Below are 18572 nucleotides of genomic sequence, written 5' to 3'. Positions count from 1 at the left end.
ATTACTGTCAGAGAAAATGACAGGCATTTTACGAAAATACAAACCAGTATTACTGCGAGAGAAAATTAAAGGCACACAATACAGTGACGCTTTTTACAGACACATACAAGCCAGTATTACTGTAAGAGAAAATATTACGGACGTACCTACTAACAACATACCACCCAAAAAAAAAGGACACGTCAACTAGGACAAAAGACACAGACAATCAAAATCCTATATAAGCAACATCTCCTGGAAGAACGGACAGCTCAACAAGTAAACATCAGCAAAAGAAAGACTGAAAGGCAAAGAAAAATACGAGCAAATAGATCGATTGAAGAAAAACGCTAAAAGAGAAAGTCTCAGAAGAGCAAACCTTAGAAATAGATGGCATTTACTTGCCAGAACCAGTATTCAGCCACGATCAGTTATATGTTGCATTATCAAGAGTTAGAAGTTTTCCAGATGCTGTTCTCAAGGTTATAGATGGTCCTGAATGAGGCAAACTGTTGCAAAACTCAGACAGAATATTTATAAGAAATGTTGTTTATAATGAAATTGTATAGAAAAATTTCATTAGGTAAAAAAATAGAAACTTTTACCGAAATATCTTCTTCAGATATTGTGTCTTACAGATTGTTACAAAGTTTTACACTAAGGCAATATTAATTATACTTACTGTGTTGTCATATACGTTTCTATTTTATTTTTATTATTTTACTTTAGGCTTAAAATTTAAGACAAGAAACAGAATGAGGTCAAGGTCCCTTGCCATTTAATATTGACTGTTCCTACTAATGTTTATACACTTATTGTAATGGGCTTAATGTCTAGTGTTTTATAATTGTACTATTTTTGTATTATTTAAACCTCAATTTATAAAGATTTCTGTCTGGATTGTCTTTACCAGCCAGAGTTTTATGATTTTCTCTCTCTTGTAAAACATTTTGTTATATTTTGGTACGTTTGGATCCATTTAAAGCCAGTAGTTTTTGGGGATTGACTGACTTGGGATGAGGCTCCTTCTAGAAAGGCTTGTGAAGGCCTCATGTCCCCCTTTGCCATTCCTGAAATTCTCTTTAACTCTCTTGGCAATAATGGATTCAGTGAGGTTATCAGAAATAAACTAGATGCACTAGGATTACAAGTTAAGACGGAAGTAAACAGTTTAGGGGTAACCGTTGACTGTAATCTGAATTTTAAATCACATATTCATCAGACCACTAGGACAGCATTTTTTCACTTAAGAAACATAGCTAAAGTTAGGCCTCTTATATCATTGAAAGATGCTAAGAAAGTCGTTCACGCTTTTGTTTTCAGTAGACTAGATTACTGTAACGCACTCCTTTCAGGATTACCCAAAAAAGACATAAATCGTTTGCAACGAGTGCAGAATGGAGCTGCTAGAATCCTAACTGGGAAAAGAAAATCCGAACACATTTTTCCAGTTTTGATGTCACTACACTGGTTGCCTGTGTCATTCAGGATTGACTTTAAAATACTGCTTATGGTTTATAAAGCCTTAAATAATCTCGCGCCATCTTATATATCGGAATGCCTGACACGTTATATTCCAAATCGTAACCTTAGATCTTCAAATGAGTGCCTGCTTAGAATTCCAAAAGCTAAACTTAAAAGAAGTGATGAGGCGGGCGGCCTTCTGCTGTTATGCACCTAAAATCTGGAATAGCCTGCCAATAGGAATTCGCCAGGCAAATACAGTAGAGCAGTTTAAAACACTGCTGAAAACACATTACTTTAACATGGCCTTTTTATAACTTCACCTTAACTTAATCCTGATACTCTGTATGTTCAATTCATCACAATAACTATTCATAGTGGCTCCAAAATCCATACTGACCCCAACTCTCTCTTCTGTTTCTTTTTCTGGTTTCTTCGTGGTGGCGGCCTGCGCCACCTCCACCTACTCAAAGCATCATGATGCACCAACATTGATGGACTGAAAGCCAGAAGTCTACGTGACCATCATCATCAGGTCCTTCCATGAAAACGCTAAATACAAAGAGGACTGTTTGATTTATGTTAGGTAGATTGCCCAGAGGGGACTGGGCGGTCTCTTGGTCTGGAACCCCTACAGAATTTATTTTTTTCTCCAGCCTTTGGAGTTTTTTTTTGTTTTTTCTGTCCACCCTGGCCATCGGACCTTACTCTTATTCTATGTTAATTAATGTTGACTTATGTTAATTTTTTATTGTGTCTTCTGTTTCTCTATTCATTTTGTAAAGCACTTTGAGCTACATTTTTTTTGTATGAATATGTGCTATATAAATAAATGTTGATTGATTGATTGATTGATTTAACAACAAATATCAGTTCTCTGCAGCTCATCTGAGTAAACTTGCAGCAAGAAGCAACCCACTGTTGTTTTAAGCAAAATGTCTGAATCACAAAATGACAAGTTGTTTCTCCAGCACAAATGGACAATAAATTAAATTGAACTTGAAGCAAAATCAATACGAATGTGCAAGGTTTACTGGGCTTTCACATCATTAAAAAATAATCTTTACAAAGCAAATGGGTATCAGCCAACAGATATAAACAAAGATCTGTAGCATTTAGAATTTAAAATCTGCTGTTAGAATTGAGAACACAGACCTGTGACTCTAGGATGTAAGCCTTTTGTTATTTTAAGAAATGATTGCTTTCTTTGTTCGAGTGTCTCAAAGCCGGCAGATAAATGGCCACCACAACTCACTTTTGGTTCTGTTCAGGAAACACTGCATTTTGAACAAGAATGGATTCAAACGCTGATAAGCTTAGATGTTATATTATCTGCCAAGCTGAAGAGCAAGTACACCTTTGAGTGCTTAATAATGACAAAAATTCATCATCACATTGAATTAATGCTTTAGGTAACCACTGCATGTGGCAGTTCATTAGGCTAAGAAATAAGTCAAATGGTTTTACGTGGGCAATATACTGAAAAATACCAATACACCCATAGGAAAATAAAGTTATTAAACCCAAAGAAATTACACAAAATAAAAATAATAAAACAATATAAAATGCCATAAATGCTACAAATAGTATGTGTACTAGCAGAGACACATTACTAAATGCCTTTTAATTATCCAGTAGAAACTTAACAGCCCAGCAATGGCCTGGCTAGTGCTCCGCATGTTTTTTTTGCTAGATTTACTGGATGTGTCTCCCAGTAAAGCTGGTGAAACCCTTGCACAAGACTATAACACGCATTAAGGAGTGACATGGGTGTAAACAAAATAAAATAAGTTAAATGAGGCTGGAGGTGAATGTTCTAATAGCATATCTGCTAAAGCAGGGGTCGCCAACTCCGGTCCTAGAGGACCACCATGGCTGCAGGGTTTCTTTCTAACCCTTTTCAGAATGAGTGATCGGTTAACTCCTTTTGAACTAATTCTAATTGATTGGCTCCTGAAGACTCAGACCCCTTAATTGTTTCTTTTTCCTTAATTAGCAGCCAAACAATAATGAGATACAAAATGAGCCAAAACAACTGGTGTCCGTCATACAATATCTGAAAATAAAGAAAGATGAAGGTCTCAGGAATGTCGATTTGCTCAAGTCCCCAAAACATTTTAACAGAGTTCTTAGAAAGAGGAAATCAACAATTTCAGAAATGTCTGCTAATGCACCACAGGAGCAGCACCAAGGCCACGAAATTAAAGAACGGGTTTAATTAACGACAAGAATCGGCACCTCATTAAGCAGCTGGTTGGAGTTTGAGGCCCTCACTTAGTTGGTCTTCTGTTGGCTCCCTCACATCCCATTTCATTTCTGTTTGGGTGCCATTTAAGGAAAGAAATGAAGCAATAAAGAGGAACGATGAAGAAATTCAGGGGAACAAATCTTTAAAAAAAGCAATTCAATTAAAATGAATTCACAAGAAGTTAATTAGCAGCACAAACAGGCTACTCATTTAAAAAAAAAAAGGGTTAAAATGAAAACCTGCAGCCACGGTGGTCCTCCAGGACCGGACTTGGCGACCCCTGTGCTAAAGTATAAGGTCACATGATCACAAATGTTCTTGCATTCAGAAGTGTGTTGTAGAAAATTTGTATTGCTCTATTTCTTATTCAATTACAGAGGATTAAAAGGATGACCTAAGAACTGCAAGTGGGAAGTTGCTGTAGAAGACGATGACAAGAGGTGGCACCATCCGTTTGTCACATAAAGCACACCTAGGCGTGTGAAGAGGGAATTGTGGAAACTCTATTTGTTCAAAGTCCCAGCATACACTAAATGCACTGTACGTGCAACAAAACATACAGATCATAATGTGAAAAGTATTATTTATGAGTAACAATAAAAGAAATCCCATTCGTTATATTTATATTAACACTGAATGTTAGTTAAATAATAGGTGTAGGAAACCTGTAAAAGTATCTGCAGACGAATAACCATAAGACAACATACATATAAAACACTTGTGATGGGAATGAATTATTCAACTCATCACAGATTGTCAGGTTCTATTAATCTGTTACTCCTAAGTCAAATGTAAAAGTCCTCAACTACACTCCTAGGTAACTGTGTCCTTCTCAGAGGCAAACTGCAGAAGCAACACCTTACACAACGTCAAGTCGGAAGGGGATGTCAGATTAAACGACCACAAATGCTGGAGCTCATCACCTTGACCACGTCAGACTATAGGAGTAGAAGTTAAAGGGAATGGACAAATTACACACCTCCTTGCAGACTTTCCGGCACAGCTTCACTTTTTCAAAGTATCGTGAGCTTGCTGCATTCTGGCAGTCAATAATATGCACCCTGAAAGTGCTGGTGGCATACATGCAGCCTTTCCAGGTTACCACAGTATCTGCCCTTTCAGTTTTCTTTTTCAATTCTGGTATGGTACAACACACACGAGACAGCAGACAGACAATACTCTCTTCTGTTTGCATGGTGTAAAACACTGGCATTTCATGTTTCCTCAGGATCACAACTCTATGTATCGCCCTTGTGGCTAAGCGCTCATTGCTTGTCAGCTCTCATACACACAGAGCCCACACCCCTATGACTTAAAGTTGAAGACAAGTCTGACTGGGTTGCTGGGAATGTCAGACTACACAACTGGACCTCAATGACCCCTTAAGATTAGGTAACTAAAGCTTACAAATGAAAATTGCAGGTAAAGTCATATATTATGATGGAGGCTTTACATGGTAAACACTTCATTTTCTTATGTTGACGGAAACATATTTTAGGTTTTGCTGTTTGAAAACAGTAAAAAGTCTTGAACATACTCCACAGCAGTGTTTTTCAAAACATGTGGTGGTGGGAATTTGGACACGATTAAAGTAGCTGTGGCACACAATACCAACGAACGACCCACAGGCAACAGTCCACGACCCAGTGGTTTGAGAAACACTGCTCCACAGTGATAGAAATGAGAAATACGAAGAGAACAAACCCACAACACAAATGAAAGGAACCCTTTTCAATGAGAGTATGGCATCAAGTCAATAAAACTTCTGGGCTATTGATCTGGTAAGTTAAGTAGCAGAGGGATTTGTTAATCAGCTTCAGCTGCTTTGGTGCACTAGAGGGCCAACAATGAGACGACCCCCAAAAGAGGAATGGTTTAACAGGTGGAGGCCACTGACATTTTTCCCTCTTCATCTGTTTCTTCACTGGTTTTGCATTTGGCTACGGTCAGTGTCACTACTGGTAGCATGAGGCCATACCTGGACCCTACAGAGGTTGCACAGGTAGTCCAACTTCTCCAGGATGGCACATCAATATGTGCCATTGCCAGAAGGTTTGATGTGTCTTCCAGCACAGTCTAAAGGGCATGGAGGAGATTCTAGGAGACAGGCAGTTACTCTAGGAGAGCTGGACAGGGCCCCTCGTAGAAGGTCCTTGACCCATCAGCAGGACCGGTATCTGCTCCTTTGAGCAAGGAGGATCAAGATGAGCACTGCCAGAGCTTACAAAATGACCTCCAGCAGGCCACTGGTGTGAATGTCTCTGACCAAACAATCAGAAACAGACTTCATGAGGGTGGCCTGAGGGCCCGATGTCTTCTAGTGGGCCCTGTGCTCACTGCCCGGCACCGTGGAGCTCGATTGGCATTTGTCATAGAATACCAGAATCGGCAGGTCCACCATTGGCGCCCTGTGCTTTTCACAGATGAGCGCAGGTTCACTCTGAGCACATGTGACAGACGTGAAAGGGTCTGGAGAAGCCGTGGAGAACGTTATGCTGCCTGTGACATCGTTCAGCATGACAGGTTTGGTGGTGAGTCAGTGATGGGCTGGGGAAGCACATCCATGGAGGGATGCACAGACCTCTACAGGCTAGACCATGACACCTTGACTGTCATTAGGTATCGGAATGGACCTATGCTGATGCAGTGGGTCCTGGGTTTCTCCTGGTGAACGACAATGCCTGGCCTCATGTGGCGAGAGTATGCAGGCAGTTTCTGGAGGATGAAGGAAATGATACCATTGACTGGCCCCCACGTTCACCTGACCTCAATCCAATAGAAGACCTCTGGGTGGGACATTATGTTTCGGTCAATCCGTCGCTGCCAGGTTGCACCTCAGACTGTCCACAAGTTCAGTGATGCCCTGGTCCAGATCTGGGAGGAGATCCTCCAGGACACCATCTGTCATCTCATTAGGAGCATACCCAACCCCCAACCCCCGCCCGCCCAATATTGTCAGGCATGCATACAAGCACGTGGGGGCCATACAAACTACTGAGTGCGATTTGTAGTTGCTGGAATGAAATTTCAGCAAAATGGACGAGCCTGCCACATCATTTTTTCACTTTGATTTTCAGGGTGTCTTTGAATTCAGCCCTCTGAATATCTCCCATTGAGATCTGATGTGCTTTCAAAGTGTTCCTTTAAATTTTTTGAGCAGTTTATATCACCTTTCATTTTATGCTTTTTTTTGCCCGTGTATTCAGTAGTGGACCACCAGTCAATGTTTTCCAGCACGGGTTCTATTTCTTTACAGGCTTTACATGCTTTTTACATCATGAGTGTCCTAAGTATGTGCGGTAAGAAGAGAAGTAAGGAATGTCTGACTACTGACTGGAGGCGACTGCAGGAAAGGGAGGGCAACACACTCTCATTGCTGGAAAAAGAGGTAAGGAAAGGGATATCTGGAAGCCAAAGTAGTGAGCATCAAAGAGAAAGCAAAGTAGCCTGCAGCAACCTGGCAGAAGTGTACAAGAAAAGTATAAAACTAACATTGTTAATTAAGAAGGGAACCAACCTTACAAAATATTTTAATATTTGCTTAAAAGATTGAATTTAGATATGTAATCTGAAATCTGCAAACTGGTTTAAATTCAACTGCTTTTCTATTAAAGAAGCCAGCCATATAATTTGTGACCGGTAGCACCACCGTTTATCACTTTGACAGCTTTACTTTTGTCAGAAACGCTGATGGTAAATGGACCATCCTGAATGTACTTTCTGCTTCCAACAGTGAAATCAGTTATCCTCCTCCTCATCCATCAATGTGAGTTTGTCTTTAAACTGTGCTGGCAAGTTTAGATATCTGTGTTATTTGAAAGCAAATAAAATCTATGAACTTGAAACACTTATTTCCTTCACCCTTTGCCATTTATCTGAGAAGATAGGAACTCTTGGGCATTGCCATCATTTAGTTTTTGTCACCTTTATCATGTGTGGTACTGTAAACGAAAATGTGACCTAATAAAGTGACTTCCATCTAATAAAAAGGGTGTCATGTGAATCTTTACTCTTTTCATTTCCAGTATTGCTTATAAAATATACAAGAATCTGCCAAGAAATCCGGTGACACAAAAAAAAATGTACTGTATTCCAATATACACATAGTTGAAGACACATTTATCTCTTAATGGATATAAATATTGAAGTTACAGTAAAAAATGTTTAGTTGCTTATGGGATAGGAAGTTGCTGTTAGTCAATCAATGTTCTTGCACGACTGAGCTTTAACTAGACTAGCTAGCGCAATGAAACTGAAAGAGTAAATGAACAAAAGATAAGGAGAAATGGGCAAGATTAAAGAGAAAGAGAGACAAGACATTTATTGTCACTCAAAGCAGCCTTATCATGTATGTGAAGTTCATGCCAACGTTTCTATATAAAAAGCCTCCACCTTCATTTTGGCCTTTAGCTTAACTTTACTGACCACAGTTAATCACTGTTTGTGTGTGCGTGCGCGTGTATTATATATATATATATATATTGTGGCACCCAGACGGGACACCCAGGAGGACCAGAGGAGGGCTTGTACCTCCTCCAGACTGCGAGGGGGCGTCCGTCCTGGTTACGCTGGTGGCCTCGGGTAGAAGGCATGGAAGCCCAGCCCTGTAGGGGCCCGTGGCCACCGCCAGGCGGTGCCCCGCTGCCTGAACAGCCCTGGAGCCCAGCACTTCCGCCACACCAGGAAGTGCTGGGGGGAAGACGACAGGGGACACCCGGACGGCTTCCGGGTGCGCAGCTGGCACTTCCGCCACACAAGGGCGTGTCTGCGGAGGAGTGCCGGGAAGCAGCTGGAGCCCATCCGGGTTCCCATAAAAGGGGCCGCCTCCCAGCAGTCGTGGCGAGAGTCGGGAGGAAGGAAGACGGAGCTAGAGTGAGGACGGGAGGCGGCCAGGAGAAAGGCACAAAGACTGGAAGAGTGTGTCCTGGACACTGGGGAATCGGTGCTGGAGGCACTGGGGTGTGTGAGTGCATGTAATTGAAAACTGAATTGAAAATTGTGTGGTGAAACTATGATGTCCGTCTGTCTGTGTCCAGGCCAGCGTTCACAATATATATATATATATATATATATTGTGGTGGATGGCCGGCCGTTTATCCTGGCCAATACCCCCAAGCCGCCAGGTGGAGCCCTCTTTGCAGCATGGAGGTTCCCAGAAGAGCAGCAGGGCATCATGGACAATGTGGTTTTTATGCACAGCCCTGCTGGATGCCATGGGGGCCACAAAAGGGAGCTGCAGGGAGGACCGAGGTATTCTTCGTGCCCTATGACCCGGAAGTTCGTCATAGGAAGAGCGAAGGGCTTCCGGGTTGAAGAGAAGAGCTTTTACCTGACCGGAAGTGATTGAGAATCACATGGACTGGGGATTGGGAACACTTCCGGGTCAAGAGATATAAAAGGACTGTGAGAGCTCCCAGACGGCGAGGTGAGCTGGGTGGAAGGGTGGCAACGCGTCTGGGAGCTGGAGGATTGTATTATTGTTAGTATTAGTGATTTATATGAGTATTGTGGTGGAGAGTGGGCTTTGTGCACTGTGGAAATTAAATAAAGTCAATCGGAGGACTTTTACCTGGTGTCGTGGACAGGGGTTCAAGGTAGCGAGAGCGCCTCCTATCTACCACTATATATATATATATATATATATATATATATATATATATATATATATATATATATAAATAATACAAAGAGTACATGACACGATATTAGGTGACCACCCAAATAATCTGATTGCGATCAGACCTATGCATGTAATACACCAATCTACAGAGTGTCAAGTAAGTAAGCCAGTGAACCAACTGCCATGGTGTAACATCGGGTGCGGACATCTGAGGTTCAATCCCCGCAAGGGGAAATAAAGGTGTGTACACCTGATGAGTCTCAATTAGGGCGAGACACATGTTGTGTACTCTTTGTATTATTTGGCAGGTACTATATATCATGTCTATGATCTGCTTCTTGCAATTGAGAGGCTGTGGAAGATGGGCAACCAAACACGAGAGTTACCTGGCAGGTGACCACCCAAGTATCAGATTGTGATAAGACCTATGCATTTACTGTATATTGTCAGTGCCACATGGATTGGATGGGCATCACGACCAGAAAAGGGGATGGTTCCTTAACCTGGATGGAGGCTCCAAGTCGGCAGATGGGCATCCTGGCCAAGAGAGATATATCATTTTTGGGTGGCGTATTGCTTTAAAAAGTGTTGCACTCATTAATCTTGTGACTTGTTCTATATAGGAAGGGTAATACAGAAACTGGCATTGTATTGCTGGTATCCTGCTCCAGTATTTATCAATTTATAATGAATACAAATTAGTCAATAGGTTGTTTGAAAAAATATATCATCAATATAGAATTTGTTTAGCATTTTTAATTCTTTTTGCAATTTGCTCTCTGTAACTATTTCTGACTTAAGTCCTAAAAATCTGCTGGGAGTTCCTGGGTACTTTTGTCCATAAAGTAGTGACATCAAGCAATGTCCTCTGCTTCTGGGAAAATTCTGTTTTCCAGTTATGTATTGGACTCTATAAGATATAAATTGTACTCATGAAAATAGAAATGATTTATTTACTGTTCTGTTTTGAAATCATTGAGAACACACAGAATAAATGAAACTGAATGGCAAAACTAAATTTATATTCCATCTCATGACTGGTTAAAAGGAAACATTATTTGGATCCTTGTAATTTAATTGTGCAATCTTTTCCTGTTTCCAGTTTCTTTACTATCAGGTTGTACATTATCTGGTCATTTTAAATGTGTTATTTAAAATTTTGGATAACAAGAAAGAAAGAATGCAGATATACAGTAAGTAGCTAAGTTGCCTTCATCAGTCCTTCATCACAGACCATTTGAACAAAAACTTGTAATTGAGGTAGACTGTTCCAAAATTACAAATGTATCCTTCCAGAAGATCAAAATAATAGAAATATATAAAAAAATGTACACAGTAACCTCTAAACAATTATCAATGCTGCAGTGCTGGGACTTACAGAAGCTGAGAGAGGACGTGCAATATCGTTATTTTTTTAATTATATCCTCGAGATACTGGACTAATTTAATCAAGATCTTGAGAAAATGAACTTTGTTTTCTTGAGATAACAGAATAATTTTATCGAGATCTCAATAAAACAAAAGATCTTGTTTTCTCAAAATTACGAAATAATTGTATCTAACGTTTAATGTTTAGCTTATTGAGGCCACGTCCTGTTTGAAATGGCAGAAGAGCAGAACTGTATTGATCAGCGCATCACATTTTTGTTCAAGCAAAGGCTGATGCAGGCTGAAATATGTTTATGCCTTAGTTTAGAAAATAATAACGTTAGTGTCCGTCATTTAACAAGACAGTTAGCAAGGCTTCAGTTGTATAGGCATCACAATCTAAGTGAGCCTGATGCCAGGAGCAAAGGTTAACTTTTGTTTTGTCAAGATCACGATAAAATTATTCCATTATCTTGAGAAAAGAAAGCTCACTTTCTCGAGATCTCGATAACATTAGTCTGTTATCTCAAGGAAAAAATGTAAAAAATAACGATATTGCACGTCCCCTCTCGGCTTCCATAGGGGCCCTCTCTCCGACCTCAATAAAAAGGCAAAGGGAAGACCCCACAGCAGCGATGTTAGGTGGGCCTCACCTCCTGAGATTCTACCACAAAACACAAGCAATGGGAGAATAGTTAAGAACATCCTTATATATAATTTGATACTATCCGTATGTATGGTGTTCGCGTCAATACCTCGACTCAATACAAGTTAGAACCATGCAATGGGACTCTGCCTCTGTAGTTAGAACATAACGTGGCAAACGTGGACGCAGTATTTCCTGATTGGCTAAGAATGTTCGAATGCTACAGTGACGCCGCTGGACGGTCGAGTATAGTAAGTCGGTGTTGGTTCGAGCAGATAACAATAAGTTCAGTTGGTTTTTGGAACGTTGGCTTGGTGGGGCGTACTTTCCAGGACTAACATCGTCGACTGACTTAAACCCTTCGACAGCTCCGGAACCGTAAGTAATTTAGAGCGTATCGCTATTTGCATGGTACGTCGAAATCTATCTTTGGTCAGTTCGGTTTTGGCATCCATCCTTCTGACATCTATTGGCAAACTGAGTAATGACGGCTGGGTATTAACAACGGTCATTGTTTAAATTTTAGCCGATCTCAGATCAAAAATGATCACTCCAACATAATTTTTAGGGTTTAGGGTCTATCTCCGATGTCAGTCGTAAAATACGGTTTGTTTTGAAAATTTGTTTGCCAGAAAAAATCAAATGAGGTGCGCCGAAGAGCTGAGTTCACGTCTCGCAGCCCCGTTTAAACAGGAAGCTCTTCATTACATCGGCCGAAAAGGTCTATTTTAAGCACAAATCAGTGCCATGATAACAAAATCATTTCAAGGACTTAAAAAAACAAATAATTCTTTGCAGAGAAAGCATGGATTTCACAAACATAGAATTTGTAGCCCAATTCGATCGGGTTCCCAGTTGCTATAGTACACAAAAACCAAAAGGCAATGCTAACAGAAATGAATAAATACATAAAAAATACTAATACAAAAACAATAACAAAACATAAAATATACTTAAGCCAGGAAATAAACCTTGATTTAAGGAAGAAACGTAACAATTTCTTTCTAATTTCTCACATCTGTATGATTCAATAGCAACTGCTAAATAGTATGTGGTGGATGAAAGACCCCGATTTCTAACTCCACCACTATTGATAAAAAAAAGTAAAAAAAAGTACGTCTGTTTCTAAATAGATACCTCTTGGGGCCATAAAGATTTTATTTTTAGGTGCCTTTAGCAACTTATTGTTGTAATTACTGTATATACATTATTCTTTTTAATGTTAAATAACTGATTATTTTATGCTTTCAAATTGTTTATAACCTTTGTTTTACACGTCTACAAATTTTAAGTATTAAATTTGTTTTTAGTTTCAGTAATTTCTTGCAACAATAAAACAACCCACGATTTTACATATATATTTTCAGATACTGTAACTTGTTCTTAATAGAAAGCACGGTGGTAAAGTGGCCAGTTTGTTTACCTCTTTTGTAAGTTGTATTGGATAAAAGCATCTGCTAAGCAAATACATTTAAACATAAATGCTAGTGTTACTGCCTAATGCATCCTGGGTTGCTATCCGAATAGAGTCTGCATGTTCTCCCCATATCTCTGGGCACACAGGTGTTCTGCCCATATCCCCAAACACATGCGTGTGAAGTTGAGTGGGATTGTCTGCTCCACCCTGCAATGCCCTAAGAGCCTGTCCAGGGCTACTTTTTGCTTTGTGCCCAGTGTTGCCATGATAGTAGTTAGCTAATCGCAAACCGAAACTGAATTAAAAGCATCTGAGAATGTTATGTTGGGTTTTTAATAGAGGTTGTGCATCACCTGGCACTTATTAGTACAAATAATCAAAGTTACAAGATGTTCAACACACCTGAATTTGCTTCCTTCTGTCATTTTTTTTCCAGATTGCCACGCTACTCACCCTATCACATATAGTAAGCCTTGCATCCTTATGGATAGAGAATGTGCTTTTGATGCACATTAATGAAACTGTTTGGTGATGTATGTAAGAGAATACATATGTACATTTTTTACATCATAACATAACATTCTTAAACTCACTTAGTTATGGGTTGCAGGACGCAAGAGCCTATCCTGAAAGCACCGGGTGCAAAGCAAGTAGTACAATTCAATTATAATAAAAAATACATTTTAAATAAATGAACAATTCTGGGCTTTGGACTTACATTAAAAATCGGGAATGGTTTCCCCTCGACTTTCTTGTATACTCAAGTACGGGGATGGATATTTGAGGAATAAACCGCAAGACAATGATTATATTTTTAAATTATGTACATTAAAGAACCATCAGGGTGGCACAGTGGCGTAGCGGGTAGTGCTGCAGCCTCGCAGTAAGGAGACCTGGGTTCGCTTCCCGGGTCCTCCCTGTGTGGAGTTTGCATGTTCTCCCTGTGTCTGCGTTGGTTTCCTCCGGGTGCTCCAGTTTTCTCCCACAGACCAAAGACATGCTGGTTAGGTGCATTGGCGACCCCAAATTGTCCCTAGTGTGTGCTTGGTGTGTGGGTGTATGTGTGTGTGCCCTGCCCGGGGTTTGTTTCCTGCCTTGCGCCCTCTGTGTTGGCTGGGATTGGCTCCAGCAGACCCCCGTGACCCTGTAGTTAGGATATAGCGGGTTGGATAATGACTGGATGGATGGAAGAACCATCAGCAACAAATCAAATCAAATTAATAATATATTGAGCAATTATTATAAAAGTAAACTTGAATAAATTGGATTCGGCACCTGCATGAATAAAAGGTAAAGTACCACTTCCGGTTAGCAGAAATAGCCCAAAAGTTTATAGAAGTCTATGTTTTGTACCAAATACTTGTATACAAAATCTGGTTGACCTAAGTGACAGCATACTCAAGTTATCGTGTTTACACACACACACACACGCACGCACACACAGACATAATTCCAAAAATGGTATTTTCGGACTCAGGGAGGTCTAACATGTCGAGATTCATCAAAATCAAATTTTTGGATGATGTCAATACTTTCCCTAGAAGAGATTAAATCAGACTCAGTGAGGTCCAAAATGTCGAGATTCATCAAAATCCATCCATTTTCTAACCCGCTGAATCCGAATACATGGTCACGGGGGTCTGCTGGAGCCAATCCCAGCCAACACAGGGCACAAGGCAGGAACCAATCCTGGGCAGGGTGGCAACCCACCGCAGGACACACACACCCACACACCAAGCACACACGAGGGCCAATTTAGAATCGCCAATCCACCTAACCTGCATGTCTTTGGATTGTGGGAGGAAACCGGAGCGCCTGGAAGGAAACCCACGCAGACACGGGGAGAACATCCAAACTCCACGCAGGGAGGACCCGGGAAGCGAACCCGGGTCTCCTAACTGCGAGGCAGCAGCGCTACCACTGCGCCACCGTGCCACCCTCATCAAAATCTCGACGTCTAATTTTTGGACAATTACAATACTTTCCCTACACTATATATACGAGAAAGTAAAAAAGTAATTTCACTTTAAAAAGACAACTTCTTAGTGTGCCAAGCAGTGGAATGAAGACTTTGCAAATTAAGAATAAAGTTCTTCAACTGGCCTTTGGGCAACACAAAATAAGACACACATCACCATTAGCAGATGTTAGATATAAAGGTGTGTAGCTTCACATAAATGATGGAAAAATACAAATGCTCACTTTATATTTAAAACTTACCTTTAAATGATTTTTGTAGTTGTTATAAACAACAGCCAGGAATACAGACATAAATATGTAGGTGTTGACAACGATGAACATGATGAAGAACACAGAGAACCAAACACTGAAGTCATAAGCAGGCATCCTTGAAGAGATCAGAAGAAAGACAAACGTACAGTTAATAGCTGAGGCCCTGCATTTGTTTCAGCCAACGCACGCAAAACTGTACAAGCAGCCATTACACTGTTTGACAGTCATAAAGCATTTAAAACACTTAAAACATCAGAATCCTACTTAATGTAGTCTTCATTATCTTCATAGTAAATACACTATTTTTTTTTTTTTTTCCATTTTTATTACTATTTAATTTAATATTGTTTCTTTGTATCAGTATACTGCTGCTAGATTATGTGAATTTCCCCTTGGGATGAATAAAGTATCTATCTATCTATCTAATTACTAATAAATACATTTTTAAAAGATACATCACAAATTGTTTATCTGTATATATGTAACATTGCACGTAATAATAACTTAAAGGATTAAGAAAATTGTACTACAATTGTAAACTGCATCTCTTCGGAAAATCCTTGGGTACCGCTGGTTCGACTTTGTGTTGCTCACGGAGTCCGGAATGCACATGACCTGCATTGCGAGGGAGCGTCGGTTACGGCACAATGGCCATTTGGTGCGATTTCCCTGAGGGTGATCCAGCTTGCAGGACCCTCATTGTTGAGGAATCAAGTCGCTGGACCAGGCCAAGGGGACGCCCACATAACACCTGGCTGCAGCAGATTCATTTCCCGAGGGTGACAATGGACCACGTGTCTGCCTGGGGGGTTGCTAACCAGGATCCCGAGCTGTTTCGTTGTATGGTGGGTGCGGAAACGCGCTGTATCAATGAATGGGCTCCAGCCTGACCTGACCAGACTACAGGGTGAGTCAAAATTATGTTAACATTTGAATGGCGGAAACAATTTATTCACAAGACATACTTTATATGTGCAAAATGATTTACAGGAATGTCTCAACCTGTTCGCCATCATGCTCAACACATAAAATATGTGGCACATAAATTGTCCACAAAAATTGTATATAAGTACAGTGGAACCTCGGTTTGCGAGCATAATTCGTTCTGTAAACGTGCTCGCAATCCAAAACACTCGTATATCAAAGCGAATTTCCCCATAAGAAATAATGGAAATTCAGATGATTCGTTCCACAACCCAAAACTATTCATATAAAAAGGATTAATACAAAATATAAAGTAAAATACATAATACAAATTAACCTGCAATTTACCTTTAAAAAGAATCATGGCTGGTGTGAGTTTCTAAACTCTTGTGGAATTCCACCCAACGGGACGACACGCTGAAGAGTGTCCCAAAGCAATCGCAGTCTCCCAGCGCTGTAGCAGTTAAGCCGTATAAGCGCATCCAAAAAGATCAAGGAACATTATAAAGATCCCGCTGCAATAAATAACAGCGCTGTTGCTGTTTCAAACTGAATAAACTGGTGTTTATTCAGCTGGTGTTAAAGTACTGAGACTCAGCTTTGTGTTTTGGGGAGCAAGATGAGGACTCACACTTCACAGCGCACACACACAGTCACAATGCTGTAGTAAACAGAGAGAGGCGCTGGGCGAGCGAGATAAGAAGAGAGAGAGAAGCGCTGGGCGAGCAAGAATAGGAGAGAGAGAAAAAGACGCGCTGGGCGAGCGAGCGAGATAAGGAGAGAGAGAAAAAGACGCGATGAGCGAGCGAGATAAGGAGAGAGAGAGAGAGAAAAAGACGCGATGAGCGAGCGAGATAAGGAGAGAGAGAGAGAGAGAGAACCACCATCAGCTCAGTTGTGATCACATGACGCTCAGCAGACAAAGTGTATCCATACTACTCGTATTGCAAGACATCGCTCGTTTATCAAGTCAAAATTTATTAAAAAATTTTGCTCGTCTTGCAAAACACTCGTAAACCAAGTTACTCGTAAACCGAGGTTCCACTGTATATACATAGCAGTACCATTAGTGTTAACATAATTATGACTCATCCTCTATAATTGTATAGACTGACATCCCATTAAGAGCTGATGCCACTGCGTCTCTCTCGGATTTGCGCAAATAAATCGGTACCGCAAGCAAACTATGATGCTTAGCGTGATGAGCGAGGTTGCAAAATCAAAAGGAACGTTCAAGCGAATTATGGAAAAAAACCCAATCTACATCTCATGGAAAGTGGACAGAAATACAGACAGATGTTGGATTTTACATATATAGAGATGGAAAGCGGTTCTTTTATTCCAATTTTCTTCTTCCGTTACTGCTGCACTGGGACCGATTCATGGACATTGTCATAGGTGTTTATTGATGTGTTTTGTATTTGTTAATATACAAATAGAAGGGGAAGGTTATCTGATTATTTGTTGTTTATATTTACTTACCATTTAATATATTATTCATTCATTCATTTGATTTATTGGATTTTGTGTCTCTGTCTGTGAGTGAGTGTGGGTTGGGCCAAGGCTGGGTGCATTCCTGGAATGCCCACGATAAATAAATCACAGTCCATTCGACGGTCTGAATCGGAGCGGCACCGGACTGCTACACAAGTACGTGTGCTCTATATTGCGTTGTAATTTGGTGGGAAGGCAGGAGAACCTTAAACAGCTGGCCCCAAAATATAACATTTATTTTATATTCATTTATTTGTCCAGGGACAAAAGAAAGGCAAACTTTATTACTTATTAACCTTTGATGAATTATTCCACGAAAGATTCAGAAAACCTTGAATCAAAGACTGCTGCACTGGCAAGTCTTGTTTAATTAAGTAATGGAGTGAATATTTTGCCATTTTTTACTGGAGTAAAGTCTCTACTGGATAACAAGGATGCACAGTCCTGTACTACTTCAGCCATTGACCCAGAACATGCCAAGTAACCTGCAAACACTCACCGTGTGGTGGGAAACACAAAGGACAACTGTGCTATACTCTTGTGATTTGTAAGCTGTAAATCTGTTTTCTAAGAGAATTAATATAAATATAATCCAAAAAGTTGTCAAATCCAATAAACATGTATAGCTGTGTTCAAAATCTTGATCTTCCACTATTCTGTATGATCATCCACAGGTAAATAAGCTTGGCACACACAAAGATTCAAATGTTGGAACTTCCTAGGACCATCGATGGAGGAAATAAACATAAAAAAAAAATCTTGCACTTACCGGTGCCTCTAATGTTAACATTACCAATTACTTCAAGATAATTAATACTCATGAAGAACAGTTTAAAAGTTACAACTGAAATACTTACATGACATCTGGACTGTTGGCAGTGGTGACCAGCACATACATGTCAAAAAGAATGTTCAAATAGTTAGTGAAGTACGGCTTTCCATCAGACGTCTCCAAATTTCTATCAAGAAAGAACAGCACAGCAAATTTCAAATCAAAATGTAATTCTACTTTGATGAAATTGGTATTTAAACATTAAGATATTCTCTTAGATGCCAAAGGGTGACTGGGTCAAAGCAAGCACTGTCTCTTTTTGAACCATGCACTGAAAGAGAAAGGACCCTTAACACTGCATTTTTCTTTTTTCTGCAACTTGCCAGTTACAATATGAAAATGCTGCTG

General features: G+C 40.2%; 1 protein-coding gene across 1 annotated transcript in view; it reads right to left on the bottom strand.

Annotated features, from left to right (window-relative positions):
- tpcn3 (two pore segment channel 3) overlaps window positions 1-18572 on the bottom strand; it is a 152829-nt gene that overhangs the window by 57351 nt on the left and 76906 nt on the right. Inside the window, exons 7-8 of the mRNA XM_039738370.1 lie at window positions 18250-18351; window positions 14963-15089 (exon numbers count right to left, since the gene is read on the bottom strand). Coding sequence (XP_039594304.1) covers window positions 14963-15089; window positions 18250-18351 — 229 coding nt within the window. The remainder of the gene's footprint in view (window positions 1-14962; window positions 15090-18249; window positions 18352-18572) is intronic.

This window comes from Polypterus senegalus, chromosome 16, assembly GCF_016835505.1.
Source record: "Polypterus senegalus isolate Bchr_013 chromosome 16, ASM1683550v1, whole genome shotgun sequence".
Lineage (NCBI taxonomy): Eukaryota > Metazoa > Chordata > Cladistia > Polypteriformes > Polypteridae > Polypterus > Polypterus senegalus.
Note: the sequence above shows the minus strand (reverse complement) of the source record. Positions and strands in the feature narration are given on the sequence as shown.